The sequence below is a fragment of the Dipodomys spectabilis genome, unplaced genomic scaffold (assembly GCF_019054845.1).
Source record: "Dipodomys spectabilis isolate Male_0828 unplaced genomic scaffold, ASM1905484v1 ptg000273l, whole genome shotgun sequence".
In the NCBI taxonomy this organism is placed as follows: domain Eukaryota; kingdom Metazoa; phylum Chordata; class Mammalia; order Rodentia; family Heteromyidae; genus Dipodomys; species Dipodomys spectabilis.
The window spans coordinates 10,057,063-10,075,551 of record NW_024870950.1 but is presented as its reverse complement, the minus strand read 5'-3'; the positions used below and the strand labels follow the sequence as shown (position 1 = coordinate 10,075,551).

The window sequence follows — 18,489 nt, the reverse complement described above, 5'->3', positions numbered from 1 at the left end:
GAGACTTTTCTAGGGACTAAAGTCTTTTCAAAATTCAACAATGAGCCTGGGCACTGGTGGCTCATGCCTGTAATCCTAGTAATCAGAGGCTAAGATCTGAGGATTATGTTTTAAAGTTAGCTTGGGGAAGGAAACTCCATGAGATTCCAATCAACTACCAAAAAAGCTGGAAATGGAGCTATGGCTCAAGTGGTAGTGCATTAGCCTTGAGAACAAAAACTCAAGGACAGTATCCAACAATCCTTCCAATCTCAACCTTGACAACCATCCCAGCCTGGATAACAGGAACACAAACACTGCACTCATCTACTGATTGAGACTTTTTGCCCAGGCTGTCTTTGAAGCATAACACTTCCTGATCTCTGCCCCCAAGCAGCTAGGATTATAGGTGTGAGTCCTCTCTCCCTTTCTCCCCTCCTTCACCTCTTTGGTGTATGTTGGTCCTGGGTTTGGATTCAGGACTTGGCCTGAACTTTTTGCTCAGGGCTAGCGCTCTACCACTTGAACCACAGCTGTACTTCTGGCATTTTTTTGGTGGTTAATTAGAATAACTGTCTCACAGACTTTCCCACTGGGATTAGCTTCAAGCCACATCCACAGATCTAGGATTACAATTGGAAGCCACCAGCTCTCAGCTCCCTGATTTCTTTTTAGATGCTCATAAAATAAGCAGAATTAAAAAAAACTATTTGGAATCTTGGGGTGTAGCTCAGTGATAAGAACAAGTGCTTAGCATTCCTAAGGCCCTGGGTTCAATCCTTAGCATCGTAAAATAAAATTGGACATAGTAATACAATCAGCATTTTGCCAAGTGCCTAGAACCAGCTAGAAAACTATCTCAAAGGTAAGGACTAAAAAAAATCCATCCTTATATCCTCAATGTCTAGCACAGAACTTGGGGCTGGTTCTTAATAGCTGATAAGAAATTATTAATGAGGTTGGGAATGTGGCTTAGTAGTAGAGTGCTTGCCTAGCATGCATGAATCCCGATGTACAATTCCTCAGTACCACATAAAAACAGAAAATGCTGGAAGTGGTGCTATGGCTCAAGTGGTAGAGTCCCTGAGCAAAAGCAGCTCAGGGACAGTACGCAGGGCCTGAGTTCAAGCCCCAGGACTGGCAAAAAAAAATTATTAATGAAAATATAAAAATATAAGGCTGGTTTGACAAATTAAATGGTTGATATTCAATCTTATTATTTAAGGTGTGCATATATATAGATAGATATAGATATAGATATAGATGGCAGGAAAATATTCTTGTCAACATGAATTTCTGTGCCCAAAGCATTTAACGTGGTTGTTTGTGGATTATCTTCATCTTTTGATTTAAGTACCCACATAAAACTATTCAAACATGGAAATAATTTAATTCTAAAACAACAGTAGTTATATTAACTTATTAACTATTAATACTAGTTATTACTATTGTTTTGGGTGTACTGGGATTTGAACTCAAGACTGTCAGGTGATATTCTACCATTATAGTCAGGCCCCCAGCCCTTTTTGCCCTGACAATTTTTTGAACTAGGGTACTTTATTTGCCCAGGCCAGCCCAGACCATGATCCTCCTATTGTTGATACCTGCTGTACCTGGGATAATAGGTACACACTGCTATATACAGGTTTTTCCGTTGAGAGGAGTCATAAACATTTTGCTCAGGCTGATCTCAAACTTTGATCCTCCTGCATCTTTACTATGACATTCTAAAACTATTTTCAAGTACAGAATAACACAATACTGAAGAATAAATAAGACTTATTATTTTACCATTTTCTTCTGCAAGAGCACCTAATGTAAATAATGCTGCTTCTTTAACCATACTATGTTCACTTGACTTTGCAAGGTTTTTTACAAATATCAGACCACCAATTTCCCGAAAATAAACACCTGCATCACCTGTAGGATGTATAGACAAAACAAGGCATATTTGATTATTATTTTGTTATGGATTTAAAAACTCAAATAGAGAATTAATATAGCACATAAAGTGAGAAGAACAATGCATATTTGATATATCACAGTACTAAAGAACTAGAATTATAAATAAAAGTTCATTATCATGTCTTACTGTTTTGCTGACAAATTGAATGAATAGTAACTAAAGCTTCCTTCTGTGAAATAGAATTGTCCATTTGATATTTCAGACACTCCAATAATAAATCCAGGTCAGTTTTCATTTCTGGAGAAAAAACATACAATAAACAAGATTTTTTCAATAATAAATGTTTATTTCTTTTTCCAATGTTAATTTCTAGTTACATATCTTTGGAATTGTTATTAATATCTTATTATTGTTCTCAAATAGACTTAAAAAAATTTGGTGCACTGGGGCTAGAACTCAGGGTCTGGGCCTGTCCTTGAGCTGTTTCACTCAAAGCTAGCACTCATCACTTCAGCAACAGCTCCACTTCTGGCTTTTTGGTGGAGATAAAAAGTCTCATAGGCTTTCCTGCCTGGGCTGGCTTTGAAACACATTCCTTAACTATAGTCCTGAGAAGCTAGGATTACAAGTGTGAGTCACCGGCACCTGGTATAATGATTGATTTTTAAAATAGTAAAACATATTACTTTCATGATCTGATGAACAACAAAGATATATCTTAAAAAAAGATGTTCTTTAAATAAAACTTAAATTTCTTATAGTACTTTGTTTTTTTCTTTTCCATGAAAAGAAGAAAATACAAATATTCATTTTGTATATGTGTTGGTACTGTGTTTGAACTCAGGACCTGAGCACTGCCTCTTAGTTTTTCCACTCAAGGTTGGTGCTCTACCATTTGAGCTATGGCACCATTTCTGGCTTTTTGATAGTTAACTAGAGAGTCTCACAGATATTCCAGTCTGGGCTGGCTTTGAACCTCCATTCTTGGACCTCAACCTTCTTGAGCAGCTAGGATTACAGGTATGAGCCACTGGCACCCAAGTTACAAATATTCTTCTTAAGTGAACATACAATGGCTTAAGTACATACCATTTAAAGGAAATAAAAATGAAGGTGTGAGGTGCTACTACAACAGTAATTAGGGACAATTTCATAATACTTGTGTGAGAAAAGAAGGGTCTAAAATCAGTAACTTCAGCTTCTTCCTTAAGAAACTAGAAAAAATAAAAAAAAGCAAATTAAGCCCAAAGTAAGGAAAGAAGGAAAGTTATAAAGAAATTGTAAGGAAAGCTGAAATCAGTAAAATAGAAAAACAGTGGACAGCAAGGTGCTAGTGGCTCACACTTGTAATCCTAGCCACTCAAGAGGCTGAGATCTGACGATAGTAGTTCAATGCCAGCCCAGGTAGGAAAGTCCATGAGATTCTTACCTCCAATTAACCACAAAAAAACTTAGTGTCACTGTGACTCAAAGTGGTAGAGTGCCAGCCTTGAGCAAAAAAGCTCAGGGAACTGGGTGCCCATGGCTCATGCCTGTAATCCTAGCTACTCAGGAGGCTGAGATCTGAGGACCGCAGTTCAAAGCCAGCCCGGGCAGGAAAGCCCAGGAAACTCTTATCTCCAATAAACCACCAGAAAACCGGAAGTGGCGTTGTAGCTCAAGTGGTAGAGCGCTAGCCTTGAGCTGAAGAGCTGAGGGACAGCTCCCAAGCCCAGAGTTCAAGCCCCACGACAAGGACAGTACCTAGGTCATGAAGTCAAGCCTCACAACCAATCAAAAAAAGAAAAGAAAGAAAAACAATGGATCAACTTATTTGAAAAGATATTTGATAGTTCTGTAACCAAACTGATTATATAAAAAAGAATATGCAAACTATCAGTATTAGAAATTAGAGAGAAGGAATCACCACAGATCCTACGGATACGTTAAAGGTAGTGTTTATGCATGTCATACCTATAGATCAATGATTTACGTGACATAAAGAAATTGTTGGAAAGATACACATCACCAAGTTCCCTCCAAAAGAAATGATAACTGACTGGTAATATAGCTAGGAAAGAAGCTTAAGTCATAGTTTAAAACCTTTCCTTTCCATTAAAGCTAGGCACCAGTGGCTTATACTGGTAATCCTAGTTACTCAGAAGACTGAGATCTGAAGATACCAGTTTAAAGCCAGCCCATGCAGAAAAATCCAAGAGACATTTTTGTGTGTGTGTGTGTATGTGTGTGTCTGCATGTATGTATGTGCCCACATATGCTGGTAGTGAGGCTTGAAATCAGGCCTGGGCACTCTCCCTGAGCTTTTGTGCTCAAGGCCAGTGCTGTATCACTTGAGCAACAGCTTCTCTTTCAGCAATTTGGTGGTTGATAGGAGATAAGAGTCTCATGCACTTTTCTGCTCCAGTTGTCTTCAAACTGCAGTCCTCAGATCATAGCCTCCTAAGTAGCTAGGAATACAGGCATGAGCTACCCGCACCTAGCTCAATTGTTGGTGTGTTTTTTTTGGTGGTGGTTGTTGTTGTTTTTTTGTTGTTGTTGTTTTGTTTTGTTTTATTTTGTTTTGTTTTTGAGACAGGATCTTGCTGTAGCCTAGCTGGCCTCAAGCTCAAGATTCTAGTGGGTCCCAAACTGGAGCACCTGGAATTATAGATGTACATCATTGTACACACCTCCCAGCTTCCTAATTCATTCTACAACAAAACCAGTAGGAATAAAACTACAAACCAATATCCCTTGTGAACATACACACAAAATGTCTAAACAATTTTAGCAAAACGCATACAATAATATTTATTTTCCTTCTTCGCAGCACTGGGCTGCCACATTTGCTAGGCAGGCACTCTACCACTTTCCATGCTCCAGCCCTTTATTGTTTTAGCCATTTTTTAGACAAGATCTCACTTTTTTTTGTAAGGGAGCTGTTTTGGCCCAGAGGCTGGAAGACTATGATTCTCCTACCTATGACCTCCTGTGTCACTAGGATCACTAGGATCATAGGGCTTGTATTGAGATGGAGTCTCATTAATTTTTGTTCAGGCTGAACTCAGACCATGACCTGTTCAACTCTTCCCCAAATAATGAGATTACAACACAAACCACTAAACATAGTCTTTTTTTTTTTTCTTTTTGGTCAGTTGTGGGTCTTGAACTTTGAGCCTGGGTGCTGTCCTTGAGCTCTTCAGCTCAAGGATAGCACTCTACCACTTGAGTCACAGTGCCACTTCCAGTGTTCTGGGGGTTTACTGGAGATAAGAATCTCATGGACTTTCCTGCCTGGGCTGGCTTTGAATTGCAATCCTCAGATCTCAACCTCCTCAGTAACTAGGATTACAGGCATGAGCCATTGGCATCCATCTTTTGTATCCAGTATCTTATGGTATTCTTACTATCAGCATGTCTTTTCTCATGTCAGTTTTCTAAAGCCAGGTGACAGGTACAGAACAGGTGTTCAATATTCACATAAACTACTAAATGATTCATTCATCCCTTGGATTTTAAATATTTTAAATTAAAAAATTTAAATATATTTCTCAAATATATCATAAACTCATTTTGTATATATGATCCATGAATTTCTCACCTTGCATTTTCTTTGTGTCCTCATTTTCCATTTTTGTTGGTATTTTTCTTTATATTTCATCTATAAAATAAAGAATTGTGAAAATTGCTTTCACAATTCAAATTAATTTTTAATAATGTCAAAATGCAAAGGCAAAGGAGGAAAAAAAAATAGCTTTCCAGAAGGCAGAAGACCAGGGATTAAATCTGCAACTTATTAGTGTGACACTAGATAGGTTGCTTCAATTCTCTGAGGCTGCATTTCCTCAAATGTGAAATATTACTGATGTTCCCACTTCATGTTGTTCCAAGAATTAAATAGGAAAGCACATACACCTAGATTTCTAAGGAACTATAGACATCTAACTTATTTATTTATTCATTTCTGTGCCAGTCTTGGAGCTTGAACTCAGCGCTTGGGCACTGTCCCTGGTCTTCACTGCTCAAGGCTGGCACTCTACCACTTGAGCCACAGCTCCACTTCCATCTTTTCTAGTAGTTAATAGTTTCCAGGGCTTTCCTGCCAGGGATGGCTTCAAACTGTGATTCTCAGATCTCAGCTTCTTGAGTTGCTAGGATTACAGGTATGCACCACTCACTCAGGTTCAACCAATTTTATCAAACAAGTAACTGGTTGAATCTAATTGACCCTTCTCAGATCTGTGGTATTTTCTCTCCTGAGAATCTTCATTTCAGTCTCAAATTAGACACTTCTCCAAGTGTTTGAGGTTTAAAACCAGACATAGGCTTAAGTTCTCTATAGCCCAATTTCTCTCCATAAGCTAAAGTTCAATGATAATTTAAAAAAAAAAAGTCTATTCCTGGGCACTGGTGGAACTGCCACTGTTAATTAGCTGACAGGGGACTCCAGCTCAGAATCATACATGGCAGAAAAATGTTCTCTAAAAAGAGAGGCAAGGAGAAAAGTACTAAACATAAAAATATAAATACTAAACAAAATTATAGACAATGTGCCCAGGGTACTGGGAATCGGTTCAGTGACAGACATCCCTAATACCTGCAAGAAAGGCAGGCAAATTCTGCCCTGCTGCCTCAGTTTCCACACCACCACCAAAGCCAGGCTCACCCAAAGAGCTGAAAGGACTCCTTTGGCCAAACATGGATGGTCCTGCAGACTCTGCTGGGGCCGCAGTTCTCAAGTGGGAGCTGGTTAGAGGTGTGAGTCAGGGTGACTCCTCGGCAAACTATCAGCCCACTTCACCAGACCTTGGGCTCGACCTTGAACACGTGGTCCTGCCCTCCTTCTGAGAAACAAACCATCTCTGGATCTTGCCCGTACCTCCTCGCCCCCAGTCTCTAACTCTCTCTCTCTCTCTCTCACACACACACACACAATCATGTGGGAAGCAGCTGGGCATGCAGACTTCAGACCATTACGAAGTGCCAAAGCTTCCTCCCTCCCCCCTCCCCCCATCCCCCTTTCCCCGCTCCAGAAGTTATGGCGGCCGCGGCTGGGCCTGGTGACCGCTAGGTAGGCCCAGTCCCCGCAGCTCAACCATCCCCTCCTCGGTTGGTAGAGTTCGGTAGGTTCTGCAGCCTTGAGGCACCCTAGCCGCTAAGAGGATACACAGGCCAAGGGAAGCAGCCAGCCGAGCTCCCAGGTGGGCTGAGGCGAGGCTGCGGGCATGGCCTTTACCCTTGAGCTGAGGAGGACCAGTTGCTACCAGCCTGCTCTCCCTCGAAGCCTGACTGGGCTTCCCAGCTCTGCAAGCAGACTCACTTCCGCGGGCGGGACTTCCGGTCCAAACGCCCTTCCCTCTGGTGATCAGTCAGTATCCATTTGTGATGGCGCTTGGGGGGTTGAGGACGAGTAACCAGGCGTGCAGGTGGGAGGAGTTTGGTTGGAAGAAAGCCCCAACTGGAAGGGGATATACCCTCCTCTTACTGACTTGGTGTTTAGGGCTTCTTGGCTCCAGAGTTAGCGAGCCCCGTGGCTGTGATGACTGCGCATGTGCAGCCCCGGCAAGCCCATCAGGCAGGCCTCCTCTTTCCACTTCCTAGTATCCAGGAATTCTTTCTTTGCCTTGAGCATCCCGTTTTGCCCTGCCGAGTGACCTCAGCTCAACCTAGGCACACTTCCCTCTCTAGACCACAGGTCTGGTAGTACTTCAGGGTCTCAAATGAGGTCAATGCCACATCTTACCTATAGGGTCCTGTCCTACTTCCTTTCTAACAAAATCCACTCCACCACAGGGTTGAGAGGTAGTGCCTGCAGTGGGAAAGGTCAGTTGATATGAACAGCTAACCAAGGCCTTGACCATTGGGGTTTTAGGAAACCAGATCCCTGTGAAGCACCAACGTTGGCAAAGTCATTCAGGTGGTTCTAGCCTCAAGAAAGTGACTCTAGTCAGTTTAGGGACCTTGAAGTACTAAGAGTCATTTTAACACCTCCTCAGCCATATAAAAAGTCAGAAACTAGGCTTCTGGATTCCAAGTCAAGATTCTCACACTAACATGCTAGTAGTCACTGTTAGTTAAAAGTGATTATTAACACTATTATTTTGGTTTTCTGTGACAGGGTCTATCATGTATTTCAGGCTGGCCTGGAATTCAAAACCCTCCTGCCTCAGAATCCTAAGTGCTAGGATAACAAGCATCTCCTATTACACAAGGTTCAAAATAACTTTATATTTGGTGCCAGTCCTGGGGCTTGAACTCAGGGCCTGGGCACTGTCCCTGAGCTTCTTTTGCTCAAGGCTAGCACTCTATCACTTGAACCACAGTGCCACTTCAGACCTTTTCTGTTTATGTGGTACTGAGGAATCAAACCCAGGGCTTCATGCATGCTAGGCAAGCACTCTTACCAGTAAGATATGAAATTTAGCCAGGTGCTCGTGACTAACACCTGTGATCCTTGCTACTCAGGAGGCTGAGATCTGAGGATCATGGTTCAAAGCCAGCCCGGGCAGGAAAGCCCATGAAACTCTTCTCTCCAATAAACCACCAAAAAACCTGAAGTGGTGCTGTGGCTCAAGTGGTAGAGTGCTAGTCTTGAGCTGAATTGTTAAGGGACAGTGCCTAGGCCCAGAGTTCAAGCCCCACCACCACCAACAAAAAAGAGATGTAGAGCTGGGCAGTGGTGGCTCACATCTGTAATCCTAGCTACTCAGGAGGTTGAGATCTGAGGATCACCATTCAAAGTCCTGGCAGGAAAATTCAGGTAATTCTTATCAACCAGAAATAGTGCTGAGGCTCAAAGTGGTAGGGCACTAGCCTTAAGCAGAAGAGCTCAGGGATAGTGTCCAGGCCCTGAGTTCAAGCGCCACAACCAACAACAACAGAAAAAAAAAAAAAAAGGAAGAAAGAAAAAAAAGAAAAAAAGAGAAAGGATTATATGTAAACAGGAACTCTTGACTGTCATTTCAGCTACTTGGCAGAGATAGGGAAGATCACAGTTTGACACTACCTTGTGCAAAAAGTTAGCATACCAATCAACATCAATCAAAAAGTTAACATATCAATCAATCAAACTGAGCATGGTGGCACAGAGTTGTGGCCCCAGCAACATGGAATAGGTAGTATAATTATAGTCCGAGGCCAGCCAGAACAAATAGCAATACCCTACCTAAAAAGAACCTAAAAGCAAATAGCGCTGAAAGCATGGGTCCAGTAGTGGAGTGTCTGCTTAACAAATGACTGTTCAAAGTCAGGACCATAAAAAAAAGTAATATGGACAAGATGACCCTATAAAACTTTTAATAACATAAAAGTATAGGCATCAAAACCTGTACTATTACTTTGATTACAATGACACTATATACAAGGTGATAGCTTTGTTTTCTAATAAAACTAACTACATCCTGGGCAGGGGATGTGGCTTAGTGGTAGGGTACTTGCCTAGCATGCATGAAGCCCTGGGTTCAATTCTTCAGTACCAAACAAATAGAAAAAGCAAGAAGTAGCCGGGTTCCAGTGGCTCATGCCTATAATCCTAGCTACTCAGGAGGCTGAGATCTGAGGACCTGGGTTCAAAGCCAGCCTGGGCAGGAAAGTCGATGAGATTCTTATCTCCAATAAACCACTCAAAAACCGGAAGTGGTGCTGTGGTAGAGCACTCTCCTTGAGCTGAAGAGCTCAGGAATAGCGCCCAAGCCAGAGTTCAAGCCCCACAAATGACCCCCCCTCCCAAAAAAAAAGCCAGAAGTGGCTCTGTGGCTCAAGTGGTAGAGTGCTAGTTTTGAACAAAAGCAGCCCAGGGACAGTGCTCAGGCCCTGAGTTCAAGTCCCAGGACTAGCCAAAAACAAAAAAAAAAAAACCTACATCCTGAAATGTCTCTTTTTAAATCTGTTTTAACAAATAATACTAGTCTTAAATTGTCTACAGCTAGAGTCCATATGTGGTTTATATTCACTACTTAAAAAAACTAAAACTATTTCTAATGAAACATGCATTTTATGATAAGTGAAGTAGCAAAGCATCATGAATGAACTGAATTTCATGAGTAGCTTTATTCTTAGGAAGATGATTCCTTTCTCTCTCTGTTCCAAAGAGTAAGACCACATTACAAATGAGAAAAACGTTTATTGAGGAAACAATTTAACAGCTCTCCTTCAGCAGAACTGTACAGTGTAGAGCGTGATCTGGAAGCAATTAAAGTTTCAATCATTACCACACTGCACAGGGTGCTTATTCTATAACTGGAAAGTTGCTGAAGTTTGGGACATGCCACTATAAATATAAGTATTATTAAAAATTACAAACTGCTTGGTGATTATTTTGATAACCTCTTGAGCAGCAGCTCCTGCAAAAAGAAAACATTTGAAAAGAGTAAATTTCAAGAGTTAAATAAAACTCAATTCCATAAAGCAAAAGCAAAGATATTTAAAAGAAATGCAAAACAGAGCTCACTAAGTCTTATTGAAACAAAAAAAGTACATTTTTTTTTGTGGGGGAGGGAGGATTAAATTTAGAGACTCCTACTTCCTAGGCAGGCACTCAGCCACTTGAGCCATGCCTCTAGCCCTTTTTTTTGCATTGGTTATTGTTGAAGTAGAGTTTTGCTTTCTGACAGTGCTGGCTTAAGCTGCAATCCTCCCACTTGTCCTTCCCTGAGTTGCTGGGGATGACGTAGCACTCTACCCAACCATTGTGTTTCCTCTGTAGCTAGGTTAACAATAATCATGTTTCAGTACCAAGTATACAATAGGGAACAAAGGCAAAAAGATCTGATTCTTGCTCTCATACATCTTACATTTTAGCAGCAGAAGAAAGAGATAATTTACAGATAAATAAAATGTATAGTATGTCAAAAGACCCTAAGTGCTAAGGAGAAAAAGTAAGGAGAGACATATGAGCCCAAAAGAAGGGCACAGTTTTAAGTAGGAAAGCCAGGGATGACCCATGACAGCATTTAAAGTAACCCTGAAGGAAGTGAGGTGATAAAATGGCAGTATTCAAAATGATTACAAAGGAATTGGCTCAAGTGGTAGAATGTCAGCCTTGAGTGAAAAAGCCAAGGGACAGACAGCGTGAGGCCCTAAGTTCAAGCCTCAGTATGGCAAAAATAAATATATAAACAAAAAAACACAAATGATTATAAAATACACAGAAGTTAAATTTTTAAAAAGAAATGAAAAGCTAGGCACTGATAGCTCACGCTTGTAATCCTAGCTACTCAGGAAGCTGAGATCTGAGGATTGTAGTTCAGGGTAAGAATGTCCATGAGACCCCCCCCCCCCCCCACATCCTGGGTCCTCATTGTCCTTGAGCCTCTTTGTGCTCAAGGAAAGTGCTCTACCACTTGAGCCACAGCACCACTTCCAGCTTTTTCTGATTAATCAAGATAAGAGTTTCAAAGACTGAGAACTGAGATCCTCAGATCTCAGCCTCCTGAGTAGCTAGGCATGAGCCATCAGTACCTGGCCCATGAGACTCTTATCTTCAATTAACCACCGGTAAGCTGGAAATGTAGCTGTGGCTCAAAATGGTACAGCACTAGCCTTGAGCAAAAGAGCTCATAGCACCCAGGCCCTGAGTTCAAGCCCCATAACCAACAAAACAAACAAAACCCCCACAGAAATAGAAAATCTTCAGATTCAGGCTTTAATTTGGGTTTGCTAGAAGTTTCTTCAAGCTTATCAATTATTTGCATCTTGACTACTTTAAATATTAAACTTGGATCTGCCTTCAAAGTATTAATTATCCAGAAGGAATATGTCACAAGCAAATAACTTAGGTTGTAAGAGATCATACTAGGAGAGTAAAGGGATTTTTTGGAGGGTATTATGGACTGAATACTCATGTTCCCTTCCCAATGAATATGCTGAAATCTTAATCCAACAACAGAATGGTATTAGGAGGTGGGCTTCTGGAAGGTAATTAAATCAAGAGGTTGTGAAGTCTTCATGAACCCATTAGTGCTCTTATAAAGGAAATACTAGAGGTTCTCTTGTGAGACATGGTGGACATCCTGATCTCAGACTCCAAGGACTGTGAGTAATTTCTATAGTTTGTAAGGTACTATGGTACTATGATACAGTAGCCTGAACTGACTCAAGAGTAGGCAGGAAGTCAAGGAGAAGAGAGAAGAGATAAGAGGAGTTTTTAGGGTGGAGGGGGAGAGGCATTTCTGAATTGGTCCTTGAAAAAGCTAAATTTTGGACATGCAGATAAGATTTTTTTTTAAGGCTAATGGGCCCAAAGGAGCAAAGATCTAGGAGCGAAGAACTAAAAGGCATGTCCCAGAAGAAAAAACAAGTTTATTGGATCTTTAATGTCAAGCTCCTAAGGACTCTAGATTAATTCTGAGGGAATTGGGGCAGGAGAAAGTGAGAGTGACACTGAGTGGTATAGAGGTTCAGTAAGAGACATGACCAAAACTATGATTTAGAAGGATTCAGTGATTCTTTAAGAGCTCTAGACGAATGGCAATGGGAGAGACAGAAGGTAGGAAGACCAGTATATGGTGGGTTACAGAATAATCTAAACTTCACTGACTTCTCTAATTAGAAGAGTGAAGAAAACAAAAACTTGGCCAGATGCCAGGGCTCATGCCTAGAATCCCAGGTAATCAGGAGGCTGGACCTGAGGATCACCATTTGAAACCAACACAGGCAGGAAATTTTGTGAGACTCTTATCTCCACTAAATCTACCAAAAAACCCTGCTTCAGCAGAGTGATAAAACTCTAGCCTTGAGCAAAAGAAGCTCAGGGACAGCACCCAGGACCAAAATTCAAGCCCCAGAATTGGCACCTCCAAAAAAGAAAAGAAAACTACTTATTAAAGTATTAACTGGCTGGGCACCAGTAGTTCATGTCTAGAATCCTAGCTATATAGGAGGCTAAGATCTGAGGGTTGCAGTTCAAAGCCAGTTTTTCTGGGAAGGTGGCTTACTGGTAGAGTGTTTGCCTAGCATTCATGAAGCCCTGGGTTTGATTCCTAAGCGCCACATAAACAGAAAAAGCTGGAAGTGGCACTGTGGCTCAAATAGTAGAGTGTTAGCCTTGAGCAAAAGAAGCTCAAGGACAGTGCCTAAGCCTTGAGTTCAAGCCTCAAGACTGGCAAAAAAAAAAAAGCTGGCCTGGGCAGGAAAAGTCTGTAGTGCTGTAGCTCAAGTAGAGTGCTAGCTAGCCTTGCAGGGAAAAAAAAAAAAAGCTCAGGGACAGCACCCAGACCCTGAGTTAAAACCCAGGCCCAGCATATCAGCAATAAAATAAATAAACAAACAAATAAATAACAGTACATGAACCAACAGATAAGTCTCTCATCTATGGAACTCACCCCCCAAGAATGCAGCAATGGTGTGTGGTTCAGCAGCTCCATATCGGCAACTACAGGAAAGGATAGGAACATAAACTTACATTAGCCTTACAGCAGACAGGGTACTATATTATCTTCTAGAAGTCTTGAAGAATACTCACAATTCATGAATGTAATCATCCTTTACCATTACAGATAACCCATATTCCTGAAGGAAGCTAGTGAGACAGGACTTCAACTTTCCTATATCTTCTTCAATCTGATAGCTATATATCCCTGAAAAAAAGTAAATATATGTTAACTTTCATTAAAATAAATATGTAATTCAAAATTAATGGCTAATTCCTTTACTTAGTCTAGCTTCACACAATCTAGTCAAATGGTAAGGTCTGAAACTAAAGAACAAAAACAACACAGTATAAAACCAACATTTGCACATACTATTTATAGATAGCATAAATCTTAAAAGATCTATAGTTGCTCAGAACATTTTTATTGTTGATCATTTTAATTATAAATGATAATTAAGTGATAAAATTAACTGTTTATTTTCTTCTATGACAAAAAAGACTAAAAATTATTAGAAACTAAAATTCAGTAAGTCTTTGTCCAGTAAGTCTTTGTTTTCTTCCCAGTGTCCAAAAGAGTAATAGATCTGGCACAAAGTTCATGCTGAACAATTATTTGATAAAAGAACTGAATAAAAATGTCCTATTTATACCTTCCATTTAAAAAAGTAATCTTTATTATCCATTTCTAGGTGTGTAAATGATACTGAGACATGAAGCTATAATATACAATATTTACTGTACTCTGGCAGATGCTGGACAGTTCTTTAAATTTGTTCATTTATTCAATCCTATGAAGTTGGTATTATTCTCATGATGTAAAGATGAAAAAATTAAGACACAGATATGTGTGTGTGTGTTAGCTCATAAAAGTTGAAGAAGGCTTTTTTAAAAAAATATTTTGTGTTTATATTTTTTTCTCTGTACTTGGGATCAAACCTAGGTTCCTCATAAGTGCTAGTCAAGCATTCTACCACTACACTATAATCCAGATCCCCTAAAATTCTTAATAATTAATAATGCCACCAAAGGTAAGCTACTATTATTACTAATAAAGAAATATAACAATATTTAGGTAATATATTTTTAAAAAATCAAGCTAGGAGCACTGATTTTTACCTATAATCCTAGCTATTAGGGAGGCTGAGATTGGAAGGATGTGGGTTCAAGGCAAGCCTAGGCAAAAAATGTTCAAAAGGCTCTACCTCAACCAATAAAATTATCAACAACAAAATTTTTTGAGCAATTGTAGATCTTTAAGATTATGCTAATTCTACAAATATCACATTTGTAAACTCTCTGTAGTTTGGCAGGTTATTACTTAAATTATTCAGACAACAAAAAATATTAAACAAAGAAATCCAGGAATCTTCATTTTAGAGTTCAGAAGTCACTGGAATACTTCTCATAGTTTTCCTGTTTCACTACATAAAACTCAGCATGAGCCAGGCACTGGTGGCTCACACCAGTTATCCTAGCCACTATGAGGCTGAGATCTGAGGATCTCTGTTCAAAGCCAGCCTGGGCATTAAAGTCCATGAAACTCTTCTCTCCAATTAACCACCAGGAACTGGAAGCGAAGCTGTGGCTTAAGTGGTAGAGTGCTAGTTTTGAGCACAAAAAACTCAGGCCCTGAGTACAAACCCCAATGACCAAAAATAAAAACAAAACTCAGCATGAATTGAGAAGTAAACTATGGAAATCAGAAAAAAAAGGTTTCTGTATGTTTTCAACCAACATTCTTCTCTAATAGTTTAGAATCAAACACTATTTGCAAATAGTAATACTTAAAGGACACAATAGTTCCCCTTGGGTAAATGAGGTACAGTTTGTTTACAATGTGACATTCAAGTAACGCTGTACTATCCAGAGAACACTAAGGTCCCATTTCAAGTGTTTATTGACGATTTTACTTTATCAACTTTCTAATTTTACCTGGATATCTACCATGTTGTTTATAAAATCTATCAACAGCCCGTAACATTAAGTACAATACTATCTCATTATCTGGATTGTCCATGTTGGAAACTGAAAGAAAAAAAAGAGTATATTTTACATGATTTGCAACATACAAATAATAATGCCCTAACCCTGAATCTAAGTTTCAGGACACAAAACAGTATTTCCTCAAAAATAGATATTTTGTGACAATAAAGTAGAAAATGGTAAGTAATAATAAAATATGGGAAAATACATTTACCTAAATATGACTTTGTGTTTAAGTTTAATATCCATATTATTACTTGGGTTTATAGAAAAAATGGAATATGTTTACACTATTTAAAAAATCATCACCATATACTCTTTTATACATGAAATACATTTTTTAGCCTAGCATCAGATTATTATACTTACTAATTTCGTCCTTGTTAATTGTATCCACACTATATTCTTCAGATAAGGATCGGCATCTTACAACTCGAAGAAATGCAGAATTGCTGCCTGCACATAGGAAAGACTTAATGGAAATAATGGTTGTGACAGGTGAATATTCTGAATTACAGGCTACTTTAATAGGAAATTTTGTATGTCCCCTTCACAAACATGGGAATATGAAGAAAAGCCTTCCAATAGGTGCTAATGGATAGTAGAGAAGGTAGTAGAATACAAGTCATCATAAATTCATATCCTTAGGACAGCAATTCAGCACTGAGTAAGAAGGTGGCAACACTTCTCTGAGCCCATTCTTAATTTGTAAAATGAGGATAATACTGTTTAGAGAGTTGTTCTATGGATCAAATGTGACAACTACATAAAGTAAATTCCTAGCACAATGCCCGATATAGCTCAATTACTACTATTATTATTGACAAATAGTCTTAAAAGAAAACTCACATAATGTTCTTTTGGTAAGCTTTTTTCTTCATGCTGCTCCTGGGGCTTGAACTCTGGGTGCTGTCTCTGAGCTTTTTTGCTCAAAGCTAGTATTCTATCACTTGAGCCATAGCCCCACTACCCGCTTTTTTGGTGGTTAATCGGAGATAAGAATTTCACAAGAGGGCTGGGAAGGTGGCTCAGTGGTAGAGCGCTTGCCTTGCAAGCCTGAGGCCCTGGGTTCGATTCCTCAGCACCATATAAGCAAAAAGAAAAAAGCCGGAAGTGGCGCTGTGGCTCAAGTGGTAGAGCGCTAGCCTTGAGCTGAAGAGCTGAGGGACAGCGCCCAGGCCCAGAGTTCAGGCCCCACAACCGGACCCAAAAAAAAAAAAAAAAAAAGAATTTCACAAGAGTTTTATGCCCAGGCTGGCTCCAAACATGACCCTCAGATCTCAGTCTCATAAGTAGTTAGGATTACAAGCATGAGGCAGTAGTAGTACCTGGCTTGGAAGACTTTTCTTTTTTTTTTTATAAAAAGACAACTCTGAACTAGATGTTGGCTCACAACTATAATCTTAGCTATTGGAGAATCAGGTTCGAGGCCAACCCGGGGTAAAATTTAGGGAGACTACATCTCAATAAATAAGCCAGATGTGGTAGCACATGTTGTAATCCAGGATAAACAGGAAATGTAGGTAGGAGGATCAGTCTGAAGCTAGCTCTGGGGCAAAAAGCATGAAACCCTATTTGAAAAATAATGAAAGCAGGGCTGGGAAGGTGGCTCAGTGGTAGAGCGCTTGCCTTGCATGCATGAGGCCCTGGGTTCGATTCCTCAGCACCACATAAGCAGAAAAAGCCGGAAGTGGTACTGTGGCTCAAGTGGTAGAGCACTAGCCTTGAGCTGAAGAGCTGAGGGACAGCACTCAGTCCCAGAGTTCAGACCCCACGACCAGACGCGCCCCCCCCCCCCCCAAAAAAAAAGTACGCCCAGGCCCAGAGTTCAAGCTCTACAACTGACAAAAAAAAAAAAAAAAAAAGGCTTTGAAAAATAATGAAAGCCAAAAATGACTGTGGGGCTTGGTTCAAGAGATATAATAGGCCTGGTGCGGTGGTTCATGCCTGCAATCTCAGCTACTCAAGAAGCTCAGATCTGAGGATCATGGTTCAAAACCAGTCAGCAGGAAGTCCATGAGACTCTTATCTCCAATTAACCAGCAGAAAACCAAAGTGGAGCTGTGGTTCAAAGTGGTAGAGCACTAGCCTTGAGCGAAAGATCTCAGGGACAGTGCCCAGGCCCAGAGGTTCAAGTCTCATGACTGACACCCCTCCCCACCCCCACCCCCACCCCCGCCAAAAAAAGAGGTAGAACATTTGCTATGTAAATGTGAGGCCCTCAATTAAACCCCAATATTGCCAAGACAGTTTTTAAAAGAAATTTCCTATTATAGCAATTTTCAAACATACATCAAAATAGCTTTTAATCCAGTATCATAAAATTCAATAAAACAAATGCTAATACAAATACAAGGCACAAGATTAGTGAAACAAAACATTAAAATGAACCGACACAGGCACTGAGAAAAAGTCATAAATCTATGTAAAGGAGGGCGAACGTGCAAAATATAAACTTCTTTAGGAAATATGGGCAGGATATATAGGAACAGCATGTAAAACAGATTTTTATTATTTTGCAACTGACTCTTAAAATGCTTTTGACCTACTAAAAAATTATAGAGAAGATCCCAGAATGCCTGGCCTCCTGAAACTAGAAGGCAAATTCTTAATTCTATTATAGTTCTTTAACACAGATCAAAATAAGTATTTAAACCAAATACTGTCAATATACATATGAATGAGGACACCCAAGATCTTTAGGAAAAATATCCCTTAAAATTATTAAGCCACAAATAATTCTGTATTAAATGATAATTTTCAATTAAACTATGACTTTTTAACATTACTATAGATAGATTCTACATATAACTCAGTATTAAAATTTTCTCTCCATTTACTTATTTTTGATATGTCAATTTGTGGAGGAAGGGAGTCAATACTCAGATCCTAACTCAGCACTCGGTGTTTTCCTTCCTCTCTATTTACTATAAGAGGAAAAAAACATCTAGATAACAATGATGTATATCTATACCATTGAAAAATTAAAAGTTGTGCCATTTAACACTCTTGGAATGGGTTAGGAATGAGACTTGGTGGTAGAGTGCTTGACTAGCATGTATGAGGCCCTGAGTTCGATTCCTTCGTACCACATAAACTAAATGAATTTTAAAAAGAGAACAACTCTTGGGAACATTTCCTGTAGCACATTCTATCAAGCAAAGTAAGGAAATTAATTTAAAGGAACTTACAAAGTAATTTTAATTCTTTTTCTGAAATGGACTCTGGTGCCTGTAAAGAGATAAATGCAGGGTTTGCTCCTGTACAAAAG

General features: G+C 39.7%; 2 protein-coding genes across 4 annotated transcripts in view; both read right to left on the bottom strand.

The window, feature by feature from the left end:
* The window catches only part of Terb1 (telomere repeat binding bouquet formation protein 1), a 29,637-nt gene extending 24,133 nt beyond the window's left edge, over positions 1 to 5,504 (bottom strand). For all 3 annotated transcript variants that reach the window (XM_042700755.1, XM_042700756.1, XM_042700757.1), the window contains exons 1-3: positions 5,466 to 5,504; positions 2,072 to 2,182; positions 1,771 to 1,899 (exon numbers count right to left, since the gene is read on the bottom strand). In XM_042700755.1, coding sequence (XP_042556689.1) covers positions 1,771 to 1,899; positions 2,072 to 2,182; positions 5,466 to 5,496 — 271 coding nt within the window. In that variant the 5' untranslated portion in view covers positions 5,497 to 5,504. The remainder of the gene's footprint in view (positions 1 to 1,770; positions 1,900 to 2,071; positions 2,183 to 5,465) is intronic.
* Positions 5,505 to 9,966: 4,462 nt separating this feature from the next.
* The window catches only part of Nae1 (NEDD8 activating enzyme E1 subunit 1), a 29,260-nt gene continuing 20,737 nt past the window's right edge, over positions 9,967 to 18,489 (bottom strand). Inside the window, exons 15-20 of the mRNA XM_042700758.1 lie at positions 18,410 to 18,449; positions 15,588 to 15,674; positions 15,168 to 15,260; positions 13,326 to 13,440; positions 13,186 to 13,235; positions 9,967 to 10,206 (exon numbers count right to left, since the gene is read on the bottom strand). Coding sequence (XP_042556692.1) covers positions 10,097 to 10,206; positions 13,186 to 13,235; positions 13,326 to 13,440; positions 15,168 to 15,260; positions 15,588 to 15,674; positions 18,410 to 18,449 — 495 coding nt within the window. The 3' untranslated portion in view covers positions 9,967 to 10,096. The remainder of the gene's footprint in view (positions 10,207 to 13,185; positions 13,236 to 13,325; positions 13,441 to 15,167; positions 15,261 to 15,587; positions 15,675 to 18,409; positions 18,450 to 18,489) is intronic.